At 43.3% G+C, this 27,411-nt stretch overlaps 1 protein-coding gene across 2 annotated transcripts in view; it reads left to right on the forward strand.

Annotated features, from left to right (window-relative positions):
* LOC142246575 (uncharacterized) overlaps positions 1 to 27,411 on the forward strand; it is a 55,347-nt gene that overhangs the window by 10,740 nt on the left and 17,196 nt on the right. For both annotated transcript variants that reach the window (XM_075319640.1, XM_075319641.1), the window contains exons 5-11: positions 16,776 to 16,973; positions 19,000 to 19,025; positions 19,819 to 20,101; positions 21,914 to 22,108; positions 22,506 to 22,594; positions 25,793 to 25,882; positions 26,480 to 26,756. In XM_075319640.1, coding sequence (XP_075175755.1) covers positions 16,776 to 16,973; positions 19,000 to 19,025; positions 19,819 to 20,101; positions 21,914 to 22,108; positions 22,506 to 22,594; positions 25,793 to 25,882; positions 26,480 to 26,756 — 1,158 coding nt within the window. The remainder of the gene's footprint in view (positions 1 to 16,775; positions 16,974 to 18,999; positions 19,026 to 19,818; positions 20,102 to 21,913; positions 22,109 to 22,505; positions 22,595 to 25,792; positions 25,883 to 26,479; positions 26,757 to 27,411) is intronic.

Raw genomic sequence — 27,411 nt, forward strand, 5'->3', positions numbered from 1 at the left:
CATGCTCTGTGCCATGTACAGAGATCACTGTGCAGAGAAGGAACTGACCTGTTCCCATTATTACTGACTTATCTATGTTATGAGCATGCTCTGTGCCATGTACAGAGGTCACTGTGCAGAGAAGGAACTGACCTGTTCCCATTATTACTGACTTCTCTATGTTATGAGCATGCTCTGTGCCATGTACAGAGATCACTGTGCAGAGAAGGAACTGACCTGTTACCATTATTACTGACTTATCTATGTTATGAGCATGCTCTGTGCCATGTACAGAGATCACTGTGCAGAGAAGGAACTGACCTGTTCCCATTATTACTGACTTCTCTATGTTATGAGCATGCTCTGTGCCATGTACAGAGGTCACTGTGCAGAGAAGGAACTGACCTGTTACCATTATTACTGACTTATCTATGTTATGAGCATGCTCTGTGCCATGTACAGAGGTCACTGTGCAGAGAAGGAACTGACCTGTTCCCATTATTACTGACTTCTCTATGTTATGAACATGCTCTGTGCCATGTACAGAGATCACTGTGCAGAGAAGGAACTGACCTGTTCCCATTATTTCTGACTTATCTATGTTATGAGCATGCTCTGTGCCATGTACAGAGATCACTGTGCAGAGAAGGAACTGACCTGTTCCCATTATTACTGACTTCTCTATGCTATGAGCATGCTCTGTGCCATGTACAGAGGTCACTGTGCAGAGAAGGAACTGACCTGTTCCAATTATTACTGACTTATCTATGTTATGAACATGCTCTGTGCCATGTACAGAGGTCACTGTGCAGAGAAGGAACTGACCTGTTCCCATTATTACTGACTTATCTATGTTATGAACATGCTCTGTGCCATGTACAGAGGTCACTGTGCAGAGAAGGAACTGACCTGTTCCCATTATTACTGACTTCTCTATGTTATGAGCATGCTCTGTGCCATGTACAGAGGTCACTGTGCAGAGAAGGAACTGACCTGTTCCCATTATTACTGACTTATCTATGTTATGAGCATGCTCTGTGCCATGTACAGAGATCACTGTGCAGAGAAGGAACTGACCTGTTCCCATTATTACTGACTTATCTATGTTATGAGCATGCTCTGTGCCATGTACAGAGGTCACTGTGCAGAGAAGGAACTGACCTGTTCCCATTATTACTGACTTCTCTATGCTATGAGCATGCTCTGTGCCATGTACAGAGATCACTGTGCAGAGAAGGAACTGACCTGTTCCCATTATTACTGACTTCTATATATTATCAGCACGCTCTGTGCCATGTACAGAGATCACTGTGCAGAGAAGGAACTGACCTGTTCCCATTATTACTGACTTATCTATGTTATGAGCATGCTCTGTGCCATGTACAGAGGTCACTGTGCAGAGAAGGAACTGACCTGTTCCCATTATTACTGACTTCTCTATGTTATGAACATGCTCTGTGCCATGTACAGAGGTCACTGTGCAGAGAAGGAACTGACCTGTTCCCATTATTACTGACTTATCTATGTTATGAGCATGCTCTGTGCCATGTACAGAGGTCACTGTGCAGAGAAGGAACTGACCTGTTACCATTATTACTGACTTCTCTATGTTATGAGCATGCTCTGTGCCATGTACAGAGGTCACTGTGAAGAGAAGGAACTGACCTGTTACCATTATTACTGACTTCTCTATGTTATGAGCATGCTCTGTGCCATGTACAGAGGTCACTGTGCAGAGAAGGAACTGACCTGTTCCCATTATTACTGACTTCTCTATGCTATGAGCATGCTCTGTGCCATGTACAGAGGTCACTGTGCAGAGAAGGAACTGACCTGTTACCATTATTACTGACTTCTCTATGTTATGAGCATGCTCTGTGCCATGTACAGAGGTCACTGTGCAGAGAAGGAACTGACCTGTTCCCATTATTACAGACTTATCTATGTTATGAGCATGCTCTGTGCCATGTACAGAGGTCACTGTGCAGAGAAGGAACTGACCTGTTCCCATTATTACTGACTTCTCTATGCTATGAACATGCTCTGTGCCATGTACAGAGGTCACTGTGCAGAGAAGGAACTGACCTGTTACCATTATTACTGACTTCTCTATGTTATGAACATGCTCTGTGCCATGTACAGAGGTCACTGTGCAGAGAAGGAACTGACCTGTTACCATTATTACTGACTTCTCTATGTTATGAGCATGCTCTGTGCCATGTACAGAGGTCACTGTGAAGAGAAGGAACTGACCTGTTACCATTATTACTGACTTATCTATGTTATGAGCATGCTCTGTGCCATGTACAGAGGTCACTGTGCAGAGAAGGAACTGACCTGTTCCCATTATTACTGACTTCTCTATGTTATGAGCATGCTCTGTGCCATGTACAGAGATCACTGTGCAGAGAAGGAACTGACCTGTTCCCATTATTACTGACTTCTCTATGTTATGAGCATGCTCTGTGCCATGTACAGAGGTCACTGTGCAGAGAAGGAACTGACCTGTTACCATTATTACTGACTTATCTATGTTATGAGCATGCTCTGTGCCATGTACAGAGGTCACTGTGCAGAGAAGGAACTGACCTGTTCCCATTATTACTGACTTCTCTATGTTATGAACATGCTCTGTGCCATGTACAGAGATCACTGTGCAGAGAAGGAACTGACCTGTTCCCATTATTACTGACTTATCTATGTTATGAGCATGCTCTGTGCCATGTACAGAGATCACTGTGCAGAGAAGGAACTGACCTGTTCCCATTATTACTGACTTCTCTATGCTATGAGCATGCTCTGTGCCATGTACAGAGGTCACTGTGCAGAGAAGGAACTGACCTGTTCCAATTATTACTGACTTATCTATGTTATGAGCATGCTCTGTGCCATGTACAGAGGTCACTGTGCAGAGAAGGAACTGACCTGTTCCCATTATTACTGACTTATCTATGTTATGAACATGCTCTGTGCCATGTACAGAGGTCACTGTGCAGAGAAGGAACTGACCTGTTCCCATTATTACTGACTTCTCTATGTTATGAGCATGCTCTGTGCCATGTACAGAGGTCACTGTGCAGAGAAGGAACTGACCTGTTCCCATTATTACTGACTTATCTATGTTATGAGCATGCTCTGTGCCATGTACAGAGATCACTGTGCAGAGAAGGAACTGACCTGTTCCCATTATTACTGACTTATCTATGTTATGAGCATGCTCTGTGCCATGTACAGAGGTCACTGTGCAGAGAAGGAACTGACCTGTTCCCATTATTACTGACTTCTCTATGCTATGAGCATGCTCTGTGCCATGTACAGAGATCACTGTGCAGAGAAGGAACTGACCTGTTCCCATTATTACTGACTTCTATATATTATCAGCACGCTCTGTGCCATGTACAGAGATCACTGTGCAGAGAAGGAACTGACCTGTTCCCATTATTACTGACTTATCTATGTTATGAGCATGCTCTGTGCCATGTACAGAGGTCACTGTGCAGAGAAGGAACTGACCTGTTCCCATTATTACTGACTTCTCTATGTTATGAACATGCTCTGTGCCATGTACAGAGGTCACTGTGCAGAGAAGGAACTGACCTGTTACCATTATTACTGACTTCTCTATGTTATGAGCATGCTCTGTGCCATGTACAGAGGTCACTGTGAAGAGAAGGAACTGACCTGTTACCATTATTACTGACTTCTCTATGTTATGAGCATGCTCTGTGCCATGTACAGAGGTCACTGTGCAGAGAAGGAACTGACCTGTTCCCATTATTACTGACTTCTCTATGCTATGAGCATGCTCTGTGCCATGTACAGAGGTCACTGTGCAGAGAAGGAACTGACCTGTTACCATTATTACTGACTTCTCTATGTTATGAGCATGCTCTGTGCCATGTACAGAGGTCACTGTGCAGAGAAGGAACTGACCTGTTCCCATTATTACAGACTTATCTATGTTATGAGCATGCTCTGTGCCATGTACAGAGGTCACTGTGCAGAGAAGGAACTGACCTGTTACCATTATTACTGACTTCTCTATGTTATGAGCATGCTCTGTGCCATGTACAGAGGTCACTGTGCAGAGAAGGAGAAAAGGAACTGACCTGTTCCCATTATTACTGACTTCTCTATGTTATGAGCATGCTCTGTGCCATGTACAGAGGTCACTGTGCAGAGAAGGAACTGACCTGTTACCATTATTACTGACTTCTCTATGTTATGAGCATGCTCTGTGCCATGTACAGAGATCACTGTGCAGAGAAGGAACTGACCTGTTCCCATTATTACTGACTTATCTATGTTATGAGCATGCTCTGTGCCATGTACAGAGGTCACTGTGCAGAGAAGGAACTGACCTGTTTCCATTATTACTGACTTATCTATGTTATGAACATGCTCTGTGCCATGTACAGAGATCACTGTGCAGAGAAGGAACTGACCTGTTCCCATTATTACTGACTTATCTATGTTATGAGCATGCTCTGTGCCATGTACAGAGGTCACTGTGCAGAGAAGGAACTGACCTGTTCCCATTATTACTGACTTATCTATGTTATGAACATGCTCTGTGCCATGTACAGAGATCATTGTGCAGAGAAGGAACTGACCTGTTCCCATTATTACTGACTTATCTATGCTATGAGCATGCTCTGTGCCATGTACAGAGGTCACTGTGCAGAGAAGGAACTGACCTGTTACCATTATTACTGACTTATCTATGTTATGAGCATGCTCTGTGCCATGTACAGAGGTCACTGTGCAGAGAAGGAACTGACCTGTTCCCATTATTACTGACTTCTCTATGCTATGAGCATGCTCTGTGCCATGTACAGAGATCACTGTGCAGAGAAGGAACTGACCTGTTCCCATTATTACTGACTTCTCTATGTTATGAACATGCTCTGTGCCATGTACAGAGATCACTGTGCAGAGAAGGAACTGACCTGTTCCCATTATTACTGACTTATCTATGTTATGAGCATGCTCTGTGCCATGTACAGAGGTCACTGTGCAGAGAAGGAACTGACCTGTTCCCATTATTACTGACTTATCTATGTTATGAGCATGCTCTGTGCCATGTACAGAGATCACTGTGCAGAGAAGGAACTGACCTGTTCCCATTATTACTGACTTATCTATGTTATGAGCATGCTCTGTGCCATGTACAGAGGTCACTGTGCAGAGAAGGAACTGACCTGTTCCCATTATTACTGACTTCTCTATGTTATGAGCATGCTCTGTGCTATGTACAGAGGTCACTGTGCAGAGAAGGAACTGACCTGTTCCCATTATTACTGACTTATCTATGTTATGAGCATGCTCTGTGCCATGTACAGAGATCACTGTGCAGAGAAGGAACTGACCTGTTCCCATTATTACTGACTTATCTATGTTATGAGCATGCTCTGTGCCATGTACAGAGATCACTGTGCAGAGAAGGAACTGACCTGTTCCCATTATTACTGACTTCTCTATGCTATGAGCATGCTCTGTGCCATGTACAGAAGTCACTGTGCAGAGAAGGAACTGACCTGTTCCCATTATTACTGACTTATCTATGTTATGAGCATGCTCTGTGCCATGTACAGAGGTCACTGTGCAGAGAAGGAACTGACCTGTTACCATTATTACTGACTTATCTGTGTTATGAGCATGCTCTGTGCCATGTACAGAGATCACTGTGCAGAGAAGGAACTGACCTGTTCCCATTATTACTGACTTCTCTATGTTATGAACATGCTCTGTGCCATGTACAGAGATCACTGTGCAGAGAAGGAACTGACCTGTTCCCATTATTACTGACTTCTCTATGTTATGAACATGCTCTGTGCCATGTACAGAGATCACTGTGCAGAGAAGGAACTGACCTGTTCCCATTATTACTGACTTCTCTATGTTATGAACATGCTCTGTGCCATGTACAGAGATCACTGTGCAGAGAAGGAACTGACCTGTTCCCATTATTACTGACTTATCTATGTTATGAGCATGCTCTGTGCCATGTACAGAGATCACTGTGCAGAGAAGGAACTGACCTGTTCCCATTATTACTGACTTCTCTATGTTATGAACATGCTCTGTGCCATGTACAGAGATCACTGTGCAGAGAAGGAACTGACCTGTTCCCATTATTACTGACTTCTCTATGTTATGAACATGCTCTGTGCCATGTACAGAGGTCACTGTGCAGAGAAGGAACTGACCTGTTCCCATTATTACTGACTTCTCTATGTTATGAACATGCTCTGTGCCATGTACAGAGATCACTGTGCAGAGAAGGAACTGACCTGTTCCCATTATTACTGACTTCTCTATGCTATGAGCATGCTCTGTGCCATGTACAGAGGTCACTGTGCAGAGAAGGAACTGACCTGTTCCCATTATTACTGACTTATCTATGTTATGAGCATGCTCTGTGCCATGTACAGAGGTCACTGTGCAGAGAAGGAACTGACCTGTTTCCATTATTACTGACTTATCTATGTTATGAACATGCTCTGTGCCATGTACAGAGATCACTGTGCAGAGAAGGAACTGACCTGTTCCCATTATTACTGACTTATCTATGTTATGAGCATGCTCTGTGCCATGTACAGAGGTCACTGTGCAGAGAAGGAACTGACCTGTTCCCATTATTACTGACTTCTCTATGTTATGAGCATGCTCTGTGCCATGTACAAAGATCACTGTGCAGAGAAGGAACTGACCTGTTACCATTATTACTGACTTATCTATGTTATGAGCATGCTCTGTGCCATGTACAGAGATCACTGTGCAGAGAAGGAACTGACCTGTTCCCATTATTACTGACTTCTCTATGTTATGAGCATGCTCTGTGCCATGTACAGAGGTCACTGTGCAGAGAAGGAACTGACCTGTTACCATTATTACTGACTTATCTATGTTATGAGCATGCTCTGTGCCATGTACAGAGGTCACTGTGCAGAGAAGGAACTGACCTGTTCCCATTATTACTGACTTCTCTATGTTATGAACATGCTCTGTGCCATGTACAGAGATCACTGTGCAGAGAAGGAACTGACCTGTTCCCATTATTACTGACTTATCTATGTTATGAGCATGCTCTGTGCCATGTACAGAGATCACTGTGCAGAGAAGGAACTGACCTGTTCCCATTATTACTGACTTCTCTATGCTATGAGCATGCTCTGTGCCATGTACAGAGGTCACTGTGCAGAGAAGGAACTGACCTGTTCCAATTATTACTGACTTATCTATGTTATGAACATGCTCTGTGCCATGTACAGAGGTCACTGTGCAGAGAAGGAACTGACCTGTTCCCATTATTACTGACTTATCTATGTTATGAACATGCTCTGTGCCATGTACAGAGGTCACTGTGCAGAGAAGGAACTGACCTGTTCCCATTATTACTGACTTATCTATGTTATGAGCATGCTCTGTGCCATGTACAGAGGTCACTGAGCAGAGAAGGAACTGACCTGTTCCCATTATTACTGACTTATCTATGTTATGAGCATGCTCTGTGCCATGTACAGAGATCACTGTGCAGAGAAGGAACTGACCTGTTACCATTATTACTGACTTATCTATGTTATGAGCATGCTCTGTGCCATGTACAGAGATCACTGTGCAGAGAAGGAACTGACCTGTTACCATTATTACTGACTTATCTATGTTATGAGCATGCTCTGTGCCATGTACAGAGGTCACTGTGCAGAGAAGGAACTGACCTGTTCCCATTATTACTGACTTATCTATGTTATCAGCATGCTCTGTGCTATGTACAGAGGTCACTGTGCAGAGAAGGAACTGACCTGTTCCCATTATTACTGACTTCTCTATGTTATGAACATGCTCTGTGCCATGTACAGAGGTCACTGTGCAGAGAAGGAACTGACCTGTTCTCATTATTACTGACTTATCTATGTTATGAGCATGCTCTGTGCCATGTACAGAGATCACTGTGCAGAGAAGGAACTGACCTGTTCCCATTATTACTGACTTATCTATGTTATGAACATGCTCTGTGCCATGTACAGAGATCACTGTGCAGAGAAGGAACTGACCTGTTACCATTATTACTGACTTCTCTATGTTATGAGCATGCTCTGTGCCATGTACAGAGGTCACTGTGCAGAGAAGGAACTGACCTGTTCCCATTATTACTGACTTATCTATGTTATGAGCATGCTCTGTGCCATGTACAGAGATCACTGTGCAGAGAAGGAACTGACCTGTTCCCATTATTACTGACTTATCTATGTTATGAGCATGCTCTGTGCCATGTACAGAGGTCACTGTGCAGAGAAGGAACTGACCTGTTCCCATTATTACTGACTTCTCTATGTTATGAGCATGCTCTGTGCCATGTACAGAGGTCACTGTGCAGAGAAGGAACTGACCTGTTCCCATTATTACTGACTTATCTATGTTATGAGCATGCTCTGTGCCATGTACAGAGATCACTGTGCAGAGAAGGAACTGACCTGTTCCCATTATTACTGACTTCTCTATGTTATGAACATGCTCTGTGCCATGTACAGAGGTCACTGTGCAGAGAAGGAACTGACCTGTTCCCATTATTACTGACTTCTCTATGCTATGAGCATGCTCTGTGCCATGTACAGAGATCACTGTGCAGAGAAGGAACTGACCTGTTCCCATTATTACTGACTTCTATATATTATCAGCACGCTCTGTGCCATGTACAGAGATCACTGTGCAGAGAAGGAACTGACCTGTTCCCATTATTACTGACTTATCTATGTTATGAGCATGCTCTGTGCCATGTACAGAGGTCACTGTGCAGAGAAGGAACTGACCTGTTCCCATTATTACTGACTTCTCTATGTTATGAGCATGCTCTGTGCCATGTACAGAGGTCACTGTGCAGAGAAGGAACTGACCTGTTCCCATTATTACTGACTTCTCTATGTTATGAGCATGCTCTGTGCCATGTACAGAGGTCACTGTGCAGAGAAGGAACTGACCTGTTACCATTATTACTGACTTCTCTATGTTATGAGCATGCTCTGTGCCATGTACAGAGGTCACTGTGCAGAGAAGGAACTGACCTGTTCCCATTATTACTGACTTCTCTATGCTATGAGCATGCTCTGTGCCATGTACAGAGGTCACTGTGCAGAGAAGGAACTGACCTGTTACCATTATTACTGACTTCTCTATGTTATGAGCATGCTCTGTGCCATGTACAGAGGTCACTGTGCAGAGAAGGAACTGACCTGTTCCCATTATTACAGACTTATCTATGTTATGAGCATGCTCTGTGCCATGTACAGAGGTCACTGTGCAGAGAAGGAACTGACCTGTTCCCATTATTACTGACTTCTCTATGCTATGAACATGCTCTGTGCCATGTACAGAGGTCACTGTGCAGAGAAGGAACTGACCTGTTACCATTATTACTGACTTCTCTATGTTATGAACATGCTCTGTGCCATGTACAGAGGTCACTGTGCAGAGAAGGAACTGACCTGTTACCATTATTACTGACTTCTCTATGTTATGAGCATGCTCTGTGCCATGTACAGAGGTCACTGTGCAGAGAAGGAACTGACCTGTTACCATTATTACTGACTTCTCTATGTTATGAGCATGCTCTGTGCCATGTACAGAGGTCACTGTGCAGAGAAGGAACTGACCTGTTCCCATTATTACTGACTTCTCTATGTTATGAGCATGCTCTGTGCCATGTACAGAGGTCACTGTGCAGAGAAGGAACTGACCTGTTACCATTATTACTGACTTCTCTATGTTATGAGCATGCTCTGTGCCATGTACAGAGGTCACTGTGCAGAGAAGGAACTGACCTGTTCCCATTATTACTGACTTATCTATGTTATGAGCATGCTCTGTGCCATGTACAGAGGTCACTGTGCAGAGAAGGAACTGACCTGTTCCCATTATTACTGACTTCTCTATGCTATGAGCATGCTCTGTGCCATGTACAGAGGTCACTGTGCAGAGAAGGAACTGACCTGTTACCATTATTACTGACTTCTCTATGTTATGAGCATGCTCTGTGCCATGTACAGAGGTCACTGTGCAGAGAAGGAACTGACCTGTTACCATTATTACTGACTTATCTATGTTATGAGCATGCTCTGTGACATGTACAGAGATCACTGTGCAGAGAAGGAACTGACCTGTTACCATTATTACTGACTTCTCTATGTTATGAGCATGCTCTGTGCCATGTACAGAGGTCACTGTGCAGAGAAGGAACTGACCTGTTCCCATTATTACTGACTTCTCTATGCTATGAGCATGCTCTGTGCCATGTACAGAGGTCACTGTGCAGAGAAGGAACTGACCTGTTCCCATTATTACTGACTTATCTATGTTATGAGCATGCTCTGTGCCATGTACAGAGGTCACTGTGCAGAGAAGGAACTGACCTGTTACCATTATTACTGACTTCTCTATGTTATGAGCATGCTCTGTGCCATGTACAGAGGTCACTGTGCAGAGAAGGAACTGACCTGTTCCCATTATTACTGACTTATCTATGTTATGAGCATGCTCTGTGCCATGTACAGAGGTCACTGTGCAGAGAAGGAACTGACCTGTTCCCATTATTACTGACTTCTCTATGCTATGAGCATGCTCTGTGCCATGTACAGAGGTCACTGTGCAGAGAAGGAACTGACCTGTTACCATTATTACTGACTTCTCTATGTTATGAGCATGCTCTGTGCCATGTACAGAGGTCACTGTGCAGAGAAGGAACTGACCTGTTACCATTATTACTGACTTATCTATGTTATGAGCATGCTCTGTGACATGTACAGAGATCACTGTGCAGAGAAGGAACTGACCTGTTACCATTATTACTGACTTATCTATGTTATGAGCATGCTCTGTGCCATGTACAGAGGTCACTGTGCAGAGAAGGAACTGACCTGTTCCCATTATTACTGACTTATCTTTATTATGAGCATGCTCTGTGCCATGTACAGAGGTCACTGTGCAGAGAAGGAACTGACCTGTTCCCATTATTACTGACTTATCTATGTTATGAGCATGCTCTGTGCCATGTACAGAGATCACTGTGCAGAGAAGGAACTGACCTGTTACCATTATTACTGACTTATCTATGTTATGAACATGCTCTGTGCCATGTACAGAGATCACTGTGCAGAGAAGGAACTGACCTGTTCCCATTATTACTGACTTATCTATGTTATGAACATGCTCTGTGCCATGTACAGAGGTCACTGTGCAGAGAAGAGAAGGAACTGACCTGTTCCCATTATTACTGACTTCTCTATGTTATGAACATGCTCTGTGCCATGTACAGAGGTCACTGTGCAGAGAAGAAACTGACCTGTTACCATTATTACTGACTTCTCTATGTTATGAGCATGCTCTGTGCCATGTGCAGAGGTCACTGTGCAGAGAAGGAACTGACCTGTTACCATTATTACTGACTTCTCTATGTTATGAGCATGCTCTGTGCCATGTACAGAGGTCACTGTGCAGAGAAGGAACTGACCTGTTCCCATTATTACTGACTTCTCTATGCTATGAGCATGCGCTGTGCCATGTACAGAGGTCACTGTGCAGAGAAGGAACTGACCTGTTACCATTATTACTGACTTCTCTATGTTATGAGCATGCTCTGTGCCATGTACAGAGGTCACTGTGCAGAGATGGAACTGACCTGTTACCATTATTACTGACTTATCTATGTTATGAGCATGCTCTGTGACATGTACAGAGATCACTGTGCAGAGAAGGAACTGACCTGTTACCATTATTACTGACTTATCTATGTTATGAGCATGCTCTGTGCCATGTACAGAGATCACTGTGCAGAGAAGGAACTGACCTGTTCCCATTATTACTGACTTCTCTATGTTATGAGCATGCTCTGTGCCATGTACAGAGATCACTGTGCAGAGAAGGAACTGACCTGTTCCCATTATTACTGACTTATCTATGTTATGAGCATGCTCTGTGCCATGTACAGAGGTCACTGTGCAGAGAAGGAACTGACCTGTTCCCATTATTACTGACTTCTCTATGTTATGAGCATGCTCTGAGCCATGTACAGAGGTCACTGTGCAGAGAAGGAACTGACCTGTTACCATTATTACTGACTTATCTATGTTATGAGCATGCTCTGTGCCATGTACAGAGATCACTGTGCAGAGAAGGAGAAAAGGAACTGACCTGTTCCCATTATTACTGACTTCTCTATGTTATGAGCATGCTCTGTGCCATGTACAGAGGTCACTGTGCAGAGAAGGAACTGACCTGTTCCCATTATTACTGACTTATCTATGTTATGAGCATGCTCTGTGCCATGTACAGAGGTCACTGTGCAGAGAAGGAACTGACCTGTTCCCATTATTACTGACTTCTCTATGTTATGAGCATGCTCTGTGCCATGTACAGAGATCACTGTGCAGAGAAGGAACTGACCTGTTCCCATTATTACTGACTTCTCTATGTTATGAGCATGCTCTGTGCCATGTACAGAGATCACTGTGCAGAGAAGGAACTGACCTGTTCCCATTATTACTGACTTATCTATGTTATGAGCATGCTCTGTGCCATGTACAGAGATCACTGTGCAGAGAAGGAACTGACCTGTTACCATTATTACTGACTTCTCTATGTTATGAACATGCTCTGTGCCATGTACAGAGATCACTGTGCAGAGAAGGAACTGACCTGTTCCCATTATTACTGACTTATCTATGTTATGAACATGCTCTGTGCCATGTACAGAGGTCACTGTGCAGAGAAGGAACTGACCTGTTCCCATTATTACTGACTTATCTATGTTATGAGCATGCTCTGTGCCATGTACAGAGGTCACTGTGCAGAGAAGGAACTGACCTGTTCCCATTATTACTGACTTCTCTATGTTATGAACATGCTCTGTGCCATGTACAGAGGTCACTGTGCAGAGAAGGAACTGACCTGTTCCCATTATTACTGACTTATCTATGTTATGAGCATGCTCTGTGCCATGTACAGAGATCACTGTGCAGAGAAGGAACTGACCTGTTCCCATTATTACTGACTTCTCTATGTTATGAGCATGCTCTGTGCCATGTACTGAGGTCACTGTGCAGAGAAGGAACTGACCTGTTCCCATTATTACTGACTTCTCTATGCTATGAGCATGCTCTGTGCCATGTACAGAGGTCACTGTGCAGAGAAGGAACTGACCTGTTACCATTATTACTGACTTCTCTATGTTATGAGCATGCTCTGTGCCATGTACAGAGATCACTGTGCAGAGAAGGAACTGACCTGTTCCCATTATTACTGACTTATCTATGTTATGAGCATGCTCTGTGCCATGTACAGAGGTCACTGTGCAGAGAAGGAACTGACCTGTTCCCATTATTACTGACTTCTCTATGCTATGAGCATGCTCTGTGCCATGTACAGAGGTCACTGTGCAGAGAAGGAACTGACCTGTTACCATTATTACTGACTTCTCTATGTTATGAGCATGCTCTGTGCCATGTACAGAGATCACTGTGCAGAGAAGGAACTGACCTGTTCCCATTATTACTGACTTCTCTATGTTATGAGCATGCTCTGTGCCATGTACAGAGGTCACTGTGCAGAGAAGGAACTGACCTGTTCCCATTATTACTGACTTATCTATGTTATGAGCATGCTCTGTGCCATGTACAGAGATCACTGTGCAGAGAAGGAACTGACCTGTTCCCATTATTACTGACTTATCTATATTATGAGCATGCTCTGTGCCATGTACAGAGGTCACTGTGCAGAGAAGGAACTGACCTGTTCCCATTATTACTGACTTATCTATGTTATGAGCATGCTCTGTGCCATGTACAGAGATCACTGTGCAGAGAAGGAACTGACCTGTTCCCATTATTACTGACTTATCTATGTTATGAGCATGCTCTGTGCCATGTACAGAGGTCACTGTGCAGAGAAGGAACTGACCTGTTCCCATTATTACTGACTTCTCTATGTTATGAGCATGCTCTGTGCCATGTACAGAGGTCACTGTGCAGAGAAGGAACTGACCTGTTCCCATTATTACTGACTTCTCTATGTTATGAGCATGCTCTGTGCCATGTACAGAGATCACTGTGCAGAGAAGGAACTGACCTGTTCCCATTATTACTGACTTATCTATGTTATGAGCATGCTCTGTGCCATGTACAGAGGTCACTGTGCAGAGAAGGAACTGACCTGTTCCCATTATTACTGACTTCTCTATGCTATGAGCATGCTCTGTGCCATGTACAGAGGTCACTGTGCAGAGAAGGAACTGACCTGTTACCATTATTACTGACTTCTCTATGTTATGAGCATGCTCTGTGCCATGTACAGAGGTCACTGTGCAGAGAAGGAACTGACCTTTTACCATTATTACTGACTTCTCTATGTTATGAGCATGCTCTGTGACATGTACAGAGATCACTGTGCAGAGAAGGAGAAAAGGAACTGACCTGTTCCCATTATTACTGACTTATCTATGTTATGAGCATGCTCTGTGCCATGTACAGAGGTCACTGTGCAGAGAAGGAACTGACCTGTTCCCATTATTACTGACTTATCTATGTTATGAGCATGCTCTGTGCCATGTACAGAGATCACTGTGCAGAGAAGGAACTGACCTGTTCCCATTATTACTGACTTCTCTATGTTATGAGCATGCTCTGTGCCATGTACAGAGATCACTGTGCAGAGAAGGAACTGACCTGTTCCCATTATTACTGACTTATCTATGTTATGAGCATGCTCTGTGCCATGTACAGAGGTCACTGTGCAGAGAAGGAACTGACCTGTTCCCATTATTACTGACTTATCTATGTTATGAGCATGCTCTGTGCCATGTACAGAGGTCACTGTGCAGAGAAGGAACTGACCTGTTCCCATTATTACTGACTTCTCTATATTATGAGCATGCTCTGTGCCATGTACAGAGATCACTGTGCAGAGAAGGAACTGACCTGTTCCCATTATTACTGACTTATCTATGTTATGAGCATGCTCTGTGCCATGTACAGAGATCACTGTGCAGAGAAGGAACTGACCTGTTCCCATTATTACTGACTTCTCTATGTTATGAGCATGCTCTGTGCCATGTACAGAGATCACTGTGCAGAGAAGGAACTGACCTGTTCACATTATTACTGACTTATCTATGTTATGAGCATGCTCTGTGCCATGTACAGAGGTCACTGTGCAGAGAAGGAACTGACCTGTTCCCATTATTACTGACTTATCTATGTTATGAGCATGCTCTGTGCCATGTACAGAGGTCACTGTGCAGAGAAGGAACTGACCTGTTCCCATTATTACTGACTTCTCTATATTATGAGCATGCTCTGTGCCATGTACAGAGATCACTGTGCAGAGAAGGAACTGACCTGTTCCCATTATTACTGACTTATCTATGTTATGAGCATGCTCTGTGCCATGTACAGAGGTCACTGTGCAGAGAAGGAACTGACCTGTTACCATTATTACTGACTTCTCTATGTTATGAGCATGCTCTGTGCCATGTACAGAGATCACTGTGCAGAGAAGGAACTGACCTGTTCCCATTATTACTGACTTATCTATGTTATGAGCATGCTCTGTGCCATGTACAGAGATCACTGTGCAGAGAAGGAACTGACCTGTTCCCATTATTACTGACTTATCTATGTTATGAGCATGCTCTGTGCCATGTACAGAGGTCACTGTGCAGAGAAGGAACTGACCTGTTCCCATTATTACTGACTTATCTATGTTATGAGCATGCTCTGTGCCATGTACAGAGGTCACTGTGCAGAGAAGGAACTGACCTGTTCCCATTATTACTGACTTATCTATATTATGAGCATGCTCTGTGCCATGTACAGAGATCACTGTGCAGAGAAGGAACTGACCTGTTACCATTATTACTGACTTATCTATGTTATGAGCATGCTCTGTGCCATGTACAGAGATCACTGTGCAGAGAAGGAACTGACCTGTTCCCATTATTACTGACTTATCTATGTTATGAGCATGTTCTGTGCCATGTACAGAGGTCACTGTGCAGAGAAGGAACTGACCTGTTCCCATTATTACTGACTTATCTATGTTATGAGCATGCTCTGTGCCATGTACAGAGATCACTGTGCAGAGAAGGAACTGACCTGTTACCATTATTACTGACTTCTCTATGTTATGAGCATGCTCTGTGCCATGTACAGAGATCACTGTGCAGAGAAGGAACTGACCTGTTCCCATTATTACTGACTTATCTATGTTATGAGCATGCTCTGTGCCATGTACAGAGATCACTGTGCAGAGAAGGAACTGACCTGTTACCATTATTACTGACTTCTTCATGTTATGAGCATGCTCTGTGCCATGTACAGAGATCACTGTGCAGAGAAGGAACTGACCTGCTCCCATTATTACTGACTTCTCTATGTTATGAGCATGCTCTGTGCCATGTACAGAGATCACTGTGCAGAGAAGGAGAAAAGGAACTGACCTGTTCCCATTATTACTGACTTATCTATGTTATGAGCATGCTCTGTGCCATGTACAGAGATCACTGTGCGGAGAAGAGAAGGAACTGACCTGTGAAAATGAGATGACTGCTGATTCTGGGCCCAGTATACGCAGCATAATCTGAAGAGTCACATGAATTATACACTTGTTGTTTGGACAATGTAAAAATAGCAATATTTCCTAATGTGAGATTTATGGAACATTAGAAAACTCTATACTGTAGACATTTTTTTCCTATTATATCTTGATTTAAACCATCCGTCGTAGTCTGATCTTGGTTGTGTTTGCAGGAAGCAAGCACCTGGTGGTGGTGATCGATAACGCAAGGATCGGTGATAACGAGGCGAAGGCTCGGATCCAGGAAAAGTATCCCAATATAAACAAGTATGCCCGTGGCCTGTTCCTGTTCACTATGATGGAGAAGTTGTCAGACTATAAAAAGTTTTTGTACAATTCCCCGGAGCCGGAACATCACAGCGATGCTCGAGGTCAGTGCTGAAAAACCTTCACGGTCATCAGAGATTTTTCATGTGCGTTTGTAAAGGCTTGGCAGAGTTACTGCAATAATATGGAAAGCATAAGTGGAAAGCAATAAAATGCAATATATCGAGTCTCGACAGGATGAAAGGTCCTCCCCGTTCTGCGTTCACAGCACAATCGTGGCTTTTTAGGTTACCTATTAATTCCAAGTTTCTTCTTAGAAATACAATGATTATCTAATGGCCTCTGTACACCTTAGACTAAAGTTGGTCAAATCCACCGATATCTGGGAGAGACCGGTAGTCTAATATGTATAGGGGCCTTCCAAGTCTCCCCGATGGATGATATTGACCAAGCGAAGGATCCAGCCTGTTGAGTATCAACAGCTAATCTTTTTGTTCGTCATACCGGAAAGCCACCACTGAGGAATCTGTCATCAGCTCTCGTAGAGAACACAAGAGAGCTCAGCCAACCGTTCATGTGTATGGAGCAGTGGGAAGAGATAACTCTATCTAATGTCTATAAGGGTCTGTACCATGAACAATAAACAGCCTTACCTTCCCACACCAGAACCAGTACAAAGGCGTAAGAGAAGGTTTGTGTCCTACGCTACCAGAAGAGTCATTGTGTTATGATACTGGTGGAGCCAGCTAGGGACACCGGACGATGAGAGATGCGTGGCCTCCCATCCAGCCACTGGAAGGTAAAAGATTTGTGGGCTCCTGTCCAGCTGCTGGGGACCCCAGAAGGGGAGAGATTTGTGGCCTCCCGTCCAATCACTGGGGATGCCGGAAGGGGAGAGACATGTGGCCTCCTATCCAACCGCTATGGACGCTGGAAGGGGAGAGACATGTGGCCTCCTATCCAACCGCTATGGACGCTGGAAGGGGAGAGACATGCGGCCTCCTATCCAACCGCTATGGACGCTGGAAGGGGAGAGACATGCGGCCTCCTATCCAACCACTATGGACGCTGGAAGGGGAGAGACATGCGGCCTCCTATCGAACCGCTATGGACGCTGGAAGGGGAGAGACATGCGGCCTCCTATCCAACCACTATGGACGCTGGAAGGGGAGAGACATGCGGCCTTCTATCCAACCGCTATGGACGCTGGAAGGTGGGAGCTTCGCACATATTAAGACATTGAAACTACATTACGTGTATATGTAAAAAAAAACTTCATGGGAGGATTCTTAACTTTATCCTTATTAACAACCGAGATGTTTATTGTAACAATGGAAAAAAAAGGATAAAACTCGCTCAAGATGAAAATCCAACACAAAGACAACTAATTAAAATATTTATCGTTAGTGACGTGAACAACTCAAAAATTCCATCTGAATATTTTCCCTTCATGGATTTGAGATAAGTTTCGAAACAAAAAATTAAAAGTTGTCATTTGTGGATTTATCAGGAAGTGAAGAATCCCGGTGGTTGCAGAATGTGGACTTTTTATCACTTTTGCAGCGAATATAGTAAGAATATGGCAGGTGAAGATTTTTTTATTTTTAACTGATCCCCTCAAAAAGCCCACCTGAATAATCTATTAAAAACACTTATTTATTTCCATTGTAAACGCACGTCCCTCTTCATATTTTCATTTTTTGGAACATTGTTTCCCATTTCTATTTTTGGAAAAAACTGTTGGAAGAAAAGAACGTGCGAGTTTCTCCTTCCAAGTATCTCTTGATGGAATTGGCTCTAAACTAATCACTATCCAATCAGAAGGCTGCAAACAACTCTTCAGGAAAAAAATAAACTATTACAAAACTATTCAAAAAGTTTTGAAACACCAACTCAAGAAATAAAAAACTCCAAAAACTTCCCAGAGAAGGAACGCTTTCGAAAACAGTTTCAACTTGAAAAACTTGTTGGTTTTGACCATCTCAAGAAGCTCGGCTTGCACATAGCCTGATAGACCAGTGCAGGGTCTAGTATCTCGTAGATAGACAGTAACAACAGTGATAATAACATTAGTCGTATTATGACCATTCTGCCTGCATTTCTTTACTCGAATTTCTTTTCACTCCACAGGTAATCAGGCCGCCATTTCCCAGCAGGTAGATATAAAATATTGGTGTATCCTCTATGTGTCGCACGGAGATTTTTACAAACTTCGCCAACTGTCATGGCGGCATAGGAGTCTGTTCAAACTATAGATTCTGACACTCCATCCGATACTTTCTCTGATGCCTGTAGAGTGGTACTTCATAAGAAGGCTGCTAGTCTGCTTGTTAGTCTCTTTTAATCACATGCTGTGGGCGAGCCAATCACATCTGCTCACCTATATATCCTGCCTGGATCCTTCCACCTATTCCAGCTATAGTTTATCTTAGCCGGTCTAGTGAAGTGTTGTGATCCAGACTATCTGGTGGCTATTTTACTTCTTGCTATGTGCAGTTGTGGTGTTAAACCTTGTTGCCTTTTTGTTGTTACCTTCTTGCTCTTGCTTTACTCCTGAGTATCTCATTGTCTATTCCTGTGTGTGTGCAGTGTGTCAAAGCTATGGTTTTCCATTGTCTGTCTTTATCTGTTTTCCATCACACTCCTGGCCTGTTTTTCCCTGGTGGGAGGGGATATTAGAGTAGTACTAGACAGGAGAATAGTCAGGAACAGGACAGAGGCATCTCCACCATCAAGAGTAACCCTGAAGTATGGGACAGCCAATGGTCCCCTAGTATGAGAGACGGCATAGGATCCCCTGTTCCTCGCTATCCTAACAGTTACCTCGTGATACCATGATGAAGCTTGAGGCGTGGAATTGTTTCACCTTAGTAAAGTCACAGAGTCTTGCGTAGTCTGTAATCCTGTGTTAGTTACTCGCTAATATTGTAATATGTTTCTCCTTTCAAGGTTGTGTTTGGCACAAAATATAGCGTTGGGATTTTCTCCAGTTCAGCGGACAGAGACTACGCCTGGTTGAAGGGTTTGCTGTCAACTGACGACTTCAGAGACCACGTCCTATCGGTCAGGCCGTGTTTCATCTCCAACAATGGATACCAGCAGATGAGTGAGGACCTGTCACACTGCACATTCGGGATCCTCTACCACACCAAGAAAAAGGGCAGAGTCAACGTCACTGACGTGACCGACAGTCTGTACGATGAGGAGCTGCAGCAACTGTCCATGACTCTGGGTGAGAGAAACCCCCAGAAAATGACGACTTCAAAAACCATCGTCCTGAGGAGCAGCGCTCACCACAAGGCTTAGGCTAGGTGTGGGGTTAAGGTTAAGAATGGGTTAGAGCTGGGGTTAAGGTTAAGAATGGGTTAGAGCTGGAGTAAGAGCTAGGGTTAGAGCTGGGGTTAGCGTTGGGGTTAGAGCAGAATTTAGCCCCGTTAATTAGGTAACTGCAGAAATGATCGTAGACATTAGTATTGATCTAAATCTTTACTAACACAAAGCTGCTTAGTTTATAAAACATATAAGCCTGGGTGTAGATCCTCACCTTACCTACAGAAAATGGCAGGGAAAGATACAGGTTATATTTTACCCATAAATATGACTATTGGGGGATCAACCCATCTCTTTTGAGGGCCATCACATGATTCTGATGCAGTATGCACACCAGTGACTATGGAAGGGGAATACATGAAATAGCAGAAACTGCTGTGTGAATACTGACATGAAAAATTCAATAGCTATTTGTAAGAATGAAATGTGAAAAATGGAACCTGCATTACTGCCATGAATATATGAATAAAGAGAAATTTAGCTACTGAATTGATCAATGCAGAAGAGCCCCAACACTACGCCAAAGTATTTCTCTACGTTGGGGTCCCTAGCTTATGTGTGTCCTCTCATGCAGTTAAAAAACTTACCGTGTATGGGACGCTGAGACCCAGGCTATATATGCGTATAATGTGGATTGGCAATAGGTGTGTATGGGGAGGGTTCACAAACGAAAAACTACTAACATTAAGGAATAACGTTTGGAACTCCATTCTATGTCTGAACTGGGTGCAAAAAACCCTCCCCATACACACCTATTGCCAATCCACATTATACGCATATATAGCCTGGGTCTCAGCGTCCCATACACGGTAAGTTTTTTAACTGCATGAGAGGACACACATTAGCTAGGGACCCCAACGTAGAGAAATACTTTGGCGTAGTGTTGGGGCTCTTCTGCATTGATCAATTCAGTAGCTACATTTCTCTTTATTCATATATTCATGGCAGTAATGCAGGTTCCATTTTTCACATTTCATTCTTACAAATAGCTATTGAATTTTTCATGTCAGTATTCACACAGCAGTTTCTGCTATTCCATGTATTCCCCTTCCATAGTCACTGGTGTGCATACCTTATCTCCCCATAGTGACGTTTTTTAGGTTTTTTGCACCCAGTTCAGACTTAGAATGGAGTTCCAAACGTTATTCCTTAATGTTAGTAGTTTTTTCGTTTGTGAACCCTCCCCATACACACCTATTGCCAATCCACATTATACGCATATATAGCCTGGGTCTCAGCGTCCCATACACGGTAAGTTTTTTAACTGCATGAGAGGACACACACAAGCTAGGGACCCCAACGTAGAGAAATACTTTGGCGTAGTGTTGGGGCTCTTCTGCATTGATCAATTCAGTAGCTAAATTTCTCTTTATTCATATATTCATGGCAGTAATGCAGGTTCCATTTTTCACATTTCATTCTTACATATAGCTATTGGATTTTTCATGTCAGTATTCACACAGCAGTTTCTGCTATTCCATGTATTCCCCTTACATAGTCACTGGTGTGCATACCTTATCTCCCCATAGTGATGTTTTTTAGGTTTTTTGCACCCAGTTCAGACATAGAATGGAGTTCCAAACGTTATTCCTTAATGATTCTGATGCAGACATGTGTCCTCCTATATGTAGATCTATATCATCAATATGTAATCAAATGTAATGAAGAAATGGATCCTCAGTAGTAGATCACTAATCCAGCCGGTGATTTATAGGGAAGAAGAATACAATTGTGGTAATTGATGATCTGGAGGACTCCGGGAATGAGAAAAGGAACCAAATCCTGTTCACGCAGCCGGCAATTGCCAATTACGCCAGTGACCTGATCCTCATCTCATATGAGGACAAGACTGCTAACATGGGACAATCCGCAAAATCCAAGATCCTAAATTGTTTTCGTAAACTTTCAGGTATGAAACAAAACCTCTTATTACACTGTATTTTGTACGTAACTCCTTCCCATGTACTTCAATGGGACTCTAGAAAATAGGACTGTTACACACTAACACAATACAGAATTGATACATTGTGAAAATCTATGATTTATTTAAAATATCAGAACCCAAATCATCTTAAGGTTCCCCTGAAATAACAGGTTTCGCCGGTCGGGTTATCTACTGGACCGTCTGAAGATCAAGTTACGGAGAGAAATCGTTCCCCGGTGCACCACATTTTATATGAAAGATCATCTCAGGATTAGAAGAAAATGATTTGTCTGTATAAATTTTCAGAAAATATTTTAAAGCTGAAATAAGAGAACTATTAAAATATTATGAATGACAAAAAGAACATCCTGTTCTTTTACAGGTGGAAACTCGCAACATGCAACAATATACTCACCGTATGAAGATGAGAGCAATATGTCCACATACAAATACAGCCAAAGAGAAACTGAGGTAATATACGTTATCCGGTATAGACCCGGGGTAATATGTTATCTATGATACATCCGGTATAGACCCGGGGTAATATGTTATCTATGATACATCCGGTATAGACCCGGGGTAGTATGTCTTCTATGATACATCCGGTATAGACCCGGGGTAATATGTTATCTATGATACATCTGGTATAGACCCGGGGTAATATGTCATCTATGATACATCCGGTATAGACCCGGGGTAGTATGTCTTCTATGATACATCCGGTATAGACCCGGGGTAATATGTTATCTATGATACATCCGGTATAGACCCGGGGTAATATGTTATCTATGATACATCCGGTATAGACCCGGGGTAATATGTTATCTATGATACATCCGGTATAGACCCGGGGTAATATGTTATCTATGATACATCCGGTATAGACCCGGGGTAATATGTTATCTATGATACATCCGGTATAGACCCGGGGTAGTATGTCTTCTATGATACATCCGGTATAGACCCGGGGTAATATGTTATCTATGATACATCTGGTATAGACCCGGGGTAATATGTCATCTATGATACATCCGGTATAGACCCGGGGTAGTATGTCTTCTATGATACATCCGGTATAGACCCGGGGTAATATGTTATCTATGATACATCCGGTATAGACCCGGGGTAATATGTTATCTATGATACATCCGGTATAGACCCGGGGTAATATGTTATCTATGATACATCCGGTATAGACCCGGGGTAGTATGTCTTCTATGATACATCCGGCATAGACCCGGGGTAGTATGTCTTCTATGATACATCCGGTATAGACCCGGGGTAATATGTCTTCTATGATACATCCGGTATAGACCCGGGGTAATATGTCTTCTATGATACATCTGGTATCGACCCGGGGTAATATGTCTTCTATGATACATCCGGTATAGACCCGGGGTAATATGTCATCTATGATACATCTGGTATAGACCCGGGGTAATATGTTATCTATGATACATCCGGTATAGACCCGGGGTAATATGTCTTCTATGATACATCCGGTATAGACCCGGGGTAATATGTCATCTATGATACATCTGGTATAGACCGGGGTAATATGTCTTCTATGATACATCCAGTATAGACCCGGGGTAATATGTCATCTATGATACATCCGGTATAGACCCGGGGTAATATATCATCTATGATACATCAGGTATCGACCCGGGGTAATATGTTATCTATGATACATCTGGTATAGACCGGGGTAATATGTCTTCTATGATACATCCGGTATAGACCCGGGGTAATATGTCATCTATGATACATCTGGTATAGACCTGGGGTAATATGTCATCTATGATACATCCGGTATAGACCCGGGGTAATATGTCATCAATGATACATCCGGTATAGACCTGGGGTAGTATGTCATCTATGATACATCCAGTATAGACCCGGGGGTAATATGTCATCTATGATACATCCGGCATAGACCCGGGGTAATATATCATCTATGATACATCCAGTATAGACCCGGGGTAATATGTCATCTATGATACATCCAGTATAGACCCGGGGTAATATATCATCTATGATACATCCAGTATAGACCCGGGGTAATATGTCATCTATGATACATCCGGTATAGACCTGGGGTAGTATGTCATCTATGATACATCCAGTATAGACCCGGGGTAATATGTTATCTATGATACATCTGGTATAGACCGGGGTAATATGTCTTCTATGATACATCCGGTATAGACCCGGGGTAATATGTCATCTATGATACATCTGGTATAGACCTGGGGTAATATGTCATCTATGATACATCCAGTATAGACCCGGGGTAATATGTCATCTATGATACATCCGGCATAGACCCGGGGTAATATGTCATCTATGATACATCCGGTATAGACCCAGGGGTAATATGTCATCTAAGATACATCCGGTATAGACCCGGGGTAATATGTTATCTATGATACATCCGGTATAGACCCGGGGTAATATGTCATCAATGATACATCCGGTATAGACCTGGGGTAATATGTCATCTAAGATACATCCGGTATAGACCCGGGGTAATATGTCATCTAGGATACATCTTGTATAGACCCGGGGTAATATGTCATTTATGATACATCCGGTATAGACTAGGAGTAATATGTTATCTATGATACATCCGGTATAGACCAAGGGTAATATGTCATCTATGATACATCCGGTATAGACCCGGGGTAATATGTCATCTATGATACATCCGGTATAGACCCGGGGTAATATGTCATCTATGATACATCTGGTATAGACCCGGGGTAATATGTCATCAATGATACATCCGGTATAGACCCGGGGTAATATGTCATCTATGATACATCCGGTATAGACCCGGGGTAATATGTCATCTATGATACATCCGGTATAGACCCGGGGTAATATGTCATCTATGATACATCCGGTATAGACCCGGAGTAATATGTCATCTATGATACATCCGGTATAGACCTGGGGTAATATGTCATCTATGATACATCCGGTATAGTCTAGGAGTAATATGTCATCTATGATACATTCGGTATAGACCCGGGGTAATATGTCATCTATGATACATCTGGTATAGACCCGGGGTAATATGTCATCTATGATACATCCAGTATAGACCCGGGGTAATATGTCATCTATGATACATCTGGTATAAACCTGGGGTAATATGTCATCTATGATACATCCGGTATAGACCCGGGGTAATAGGTCATCTATGATACATCCGGTATAGACTCGGGGTAATATATCATCTATGATACATCCGGTATAGACCGGGGTAATATGTCTTCTATGATACATCCAGTATAGACCCGTGGTAACATGTCATCTATGATACATCCAGTATAGACCCGGGGTAATATGTCATCTATGATACATCCGGTATAGACCGGGGGTAATATATCATCTATGATACATCAGGTATCGACCCGGGGTAATATGTCTTCTATGATACATCCAGTATAGACCCGGGGTAATATGTCATCTATGATACATCCGGTATAGACCGGGGGTAATATATCATCTATGATACATCCGGTATAGACCAATGGTAATATGTCATCTATAATACATCTGGTATAGACCCGGGGTAATATGTCATCTATGATACTTCTGTTATAGACCCGGGGTAATATTTATATGGTGATATGAAGTAATAATCTTGTTATTTTTTTGCAGGGAGGTCCTGGTTCTTATCCATCTTTGGACCGATCAGTTTATCCATCTTACATGCCTCCTGAAGAGCTGACATCTTCCTTGGTGGGACGGGTAAGTGATACATTTCTGTCGGCTTTGTAGGGTTGATGGCTGAGTAGGAGTTAGCGCTGTCCTCTCTCGATGGACACGTATTTGTTGATTCTTTATTCTCACGTGATGATGTTCATGTTCAGGTGATGCCTCTTCTCTTCACCATGATATTAATGTCATGTAAGCAGTAGAGAAAAAATACCAGGCACTCACCAGAGCTTGCTTGTGCAGTTTTGTGATTTATTCAATCGTTGGGGCTTTCATGTGTAAAAGGGCTGGTGGGGAGGGAAAGGACGCAGGCACGTCCAACGACCAACGAGTCGGTGGACGTGCCTGCGTCCTTTCCCTCCCCACCAGCCCTTTTACACAAGCAAGCTCTGGTGAGTGCCTGGTATTTTTTCTCTACTGCTTACATGTCATAAATCTGGCTGCACCAGTGGCACCGCAGAGCAAGGTCTTTTCAGCTGATATTGAGGAGCTGTTTATTTTCCGCTATACTGGATGTGGATCAGTGCCCTGGATTCTCTTCATTGCATGATATTAATGTCATTGCACTATTTGAATGTTTTTGTAAAAATAATTAGATATTTTTAACGGAATTTTCTGGATTTTGTTTAGGCCTCACCAGTTTTGATAAGATCCACCGTTGGCATCTTCTCTAAATCGGAGGAGCGTGACTACTTTTGGTTGGAGAAGCTCCTCACATCGGAGGAGTTTGGATACAAGGACGTTCAATGTTGTAAAGTTTCCGGCAGTGAGGAGGCTTTGCGAGAGGTGGCCTTCAAGATTAAGTTTGGAATTTTATATCACAGTGTGAAAAATGGAAAGATACGTCTCACCGACGTCAAAGATGCTCTGTATCATCAGGAGCTGGAGCTGCTGTGGACTAAACTAGGTGAGAGGCCGGAGTATGACCCATCAGAGTCAGGAGGCCGTGGACTGCAGTGTAGCTTATTTTCATCTTCTCTATTCTTTTATTCCGGCTTGTGGTTACTTTTTTATTTTATCACCTGTATTTTTGTTCCTTTCCTATTTTACGTCTCAGTACATCTATTACTTTATGTATTCATCTTGTCTTTCACACAATCCTCCTTAGCGGTTCTTTCTCTCTTTTGTACTGCTCCTTTTGACTTCTTCTTCTCTTGCCCTCTTCTTCTTCTTGGTTTATCTTCATACTTTTATCTTGTTCCTTTTTTAATCTCAGTTTAATTCTCTTTACACACCTTTGATTTTGTCGCGGGCGGAGAGGGTTTTCTGGGGAACCCGCTCGCCTGGGGGAATCTCTGGCGCTCGGGTCCAGTGCTTCTGCTCCTCGGTGGCTCGAGCACGGGGCCGCACCCGGGGCTCGAGCAGCGCCTCCTCGCCCACTAGTGAAAAGGGGAAGGTTTGGTGGTGGGATGTCGGTTGTGACGCCACCCACGGGGTTGTGGTGATGGTAGGCACCACCGCTGCTGGTGACGGGGGTTCCCGGGAGCGATGGCGGGGAGCAGCCGAGGTGTCGGCCCCTCCGTGGGTAGGGGATGTTGGTCCCGGGGCCCCGGTTGGGGGGT

The sequence above is a fragment of the Anomaloglossus baeobatrachus genome, chromosome 7 (assembly GCF_048569485.1).
Source record: "Anomaloglossus baeobatrachus isolate aAnoBae1 chromosome 7, aAnoBae1.hap1, whole genome shotgun sequence".
In the NCBI taxonomy this organism is placed as follows: Eukaryota; Metazoa; Chordata; class Amphibia; order Anura; family Aromobatidae; genus Anomaloglossus; species Anomaloglossus baeobatrachus.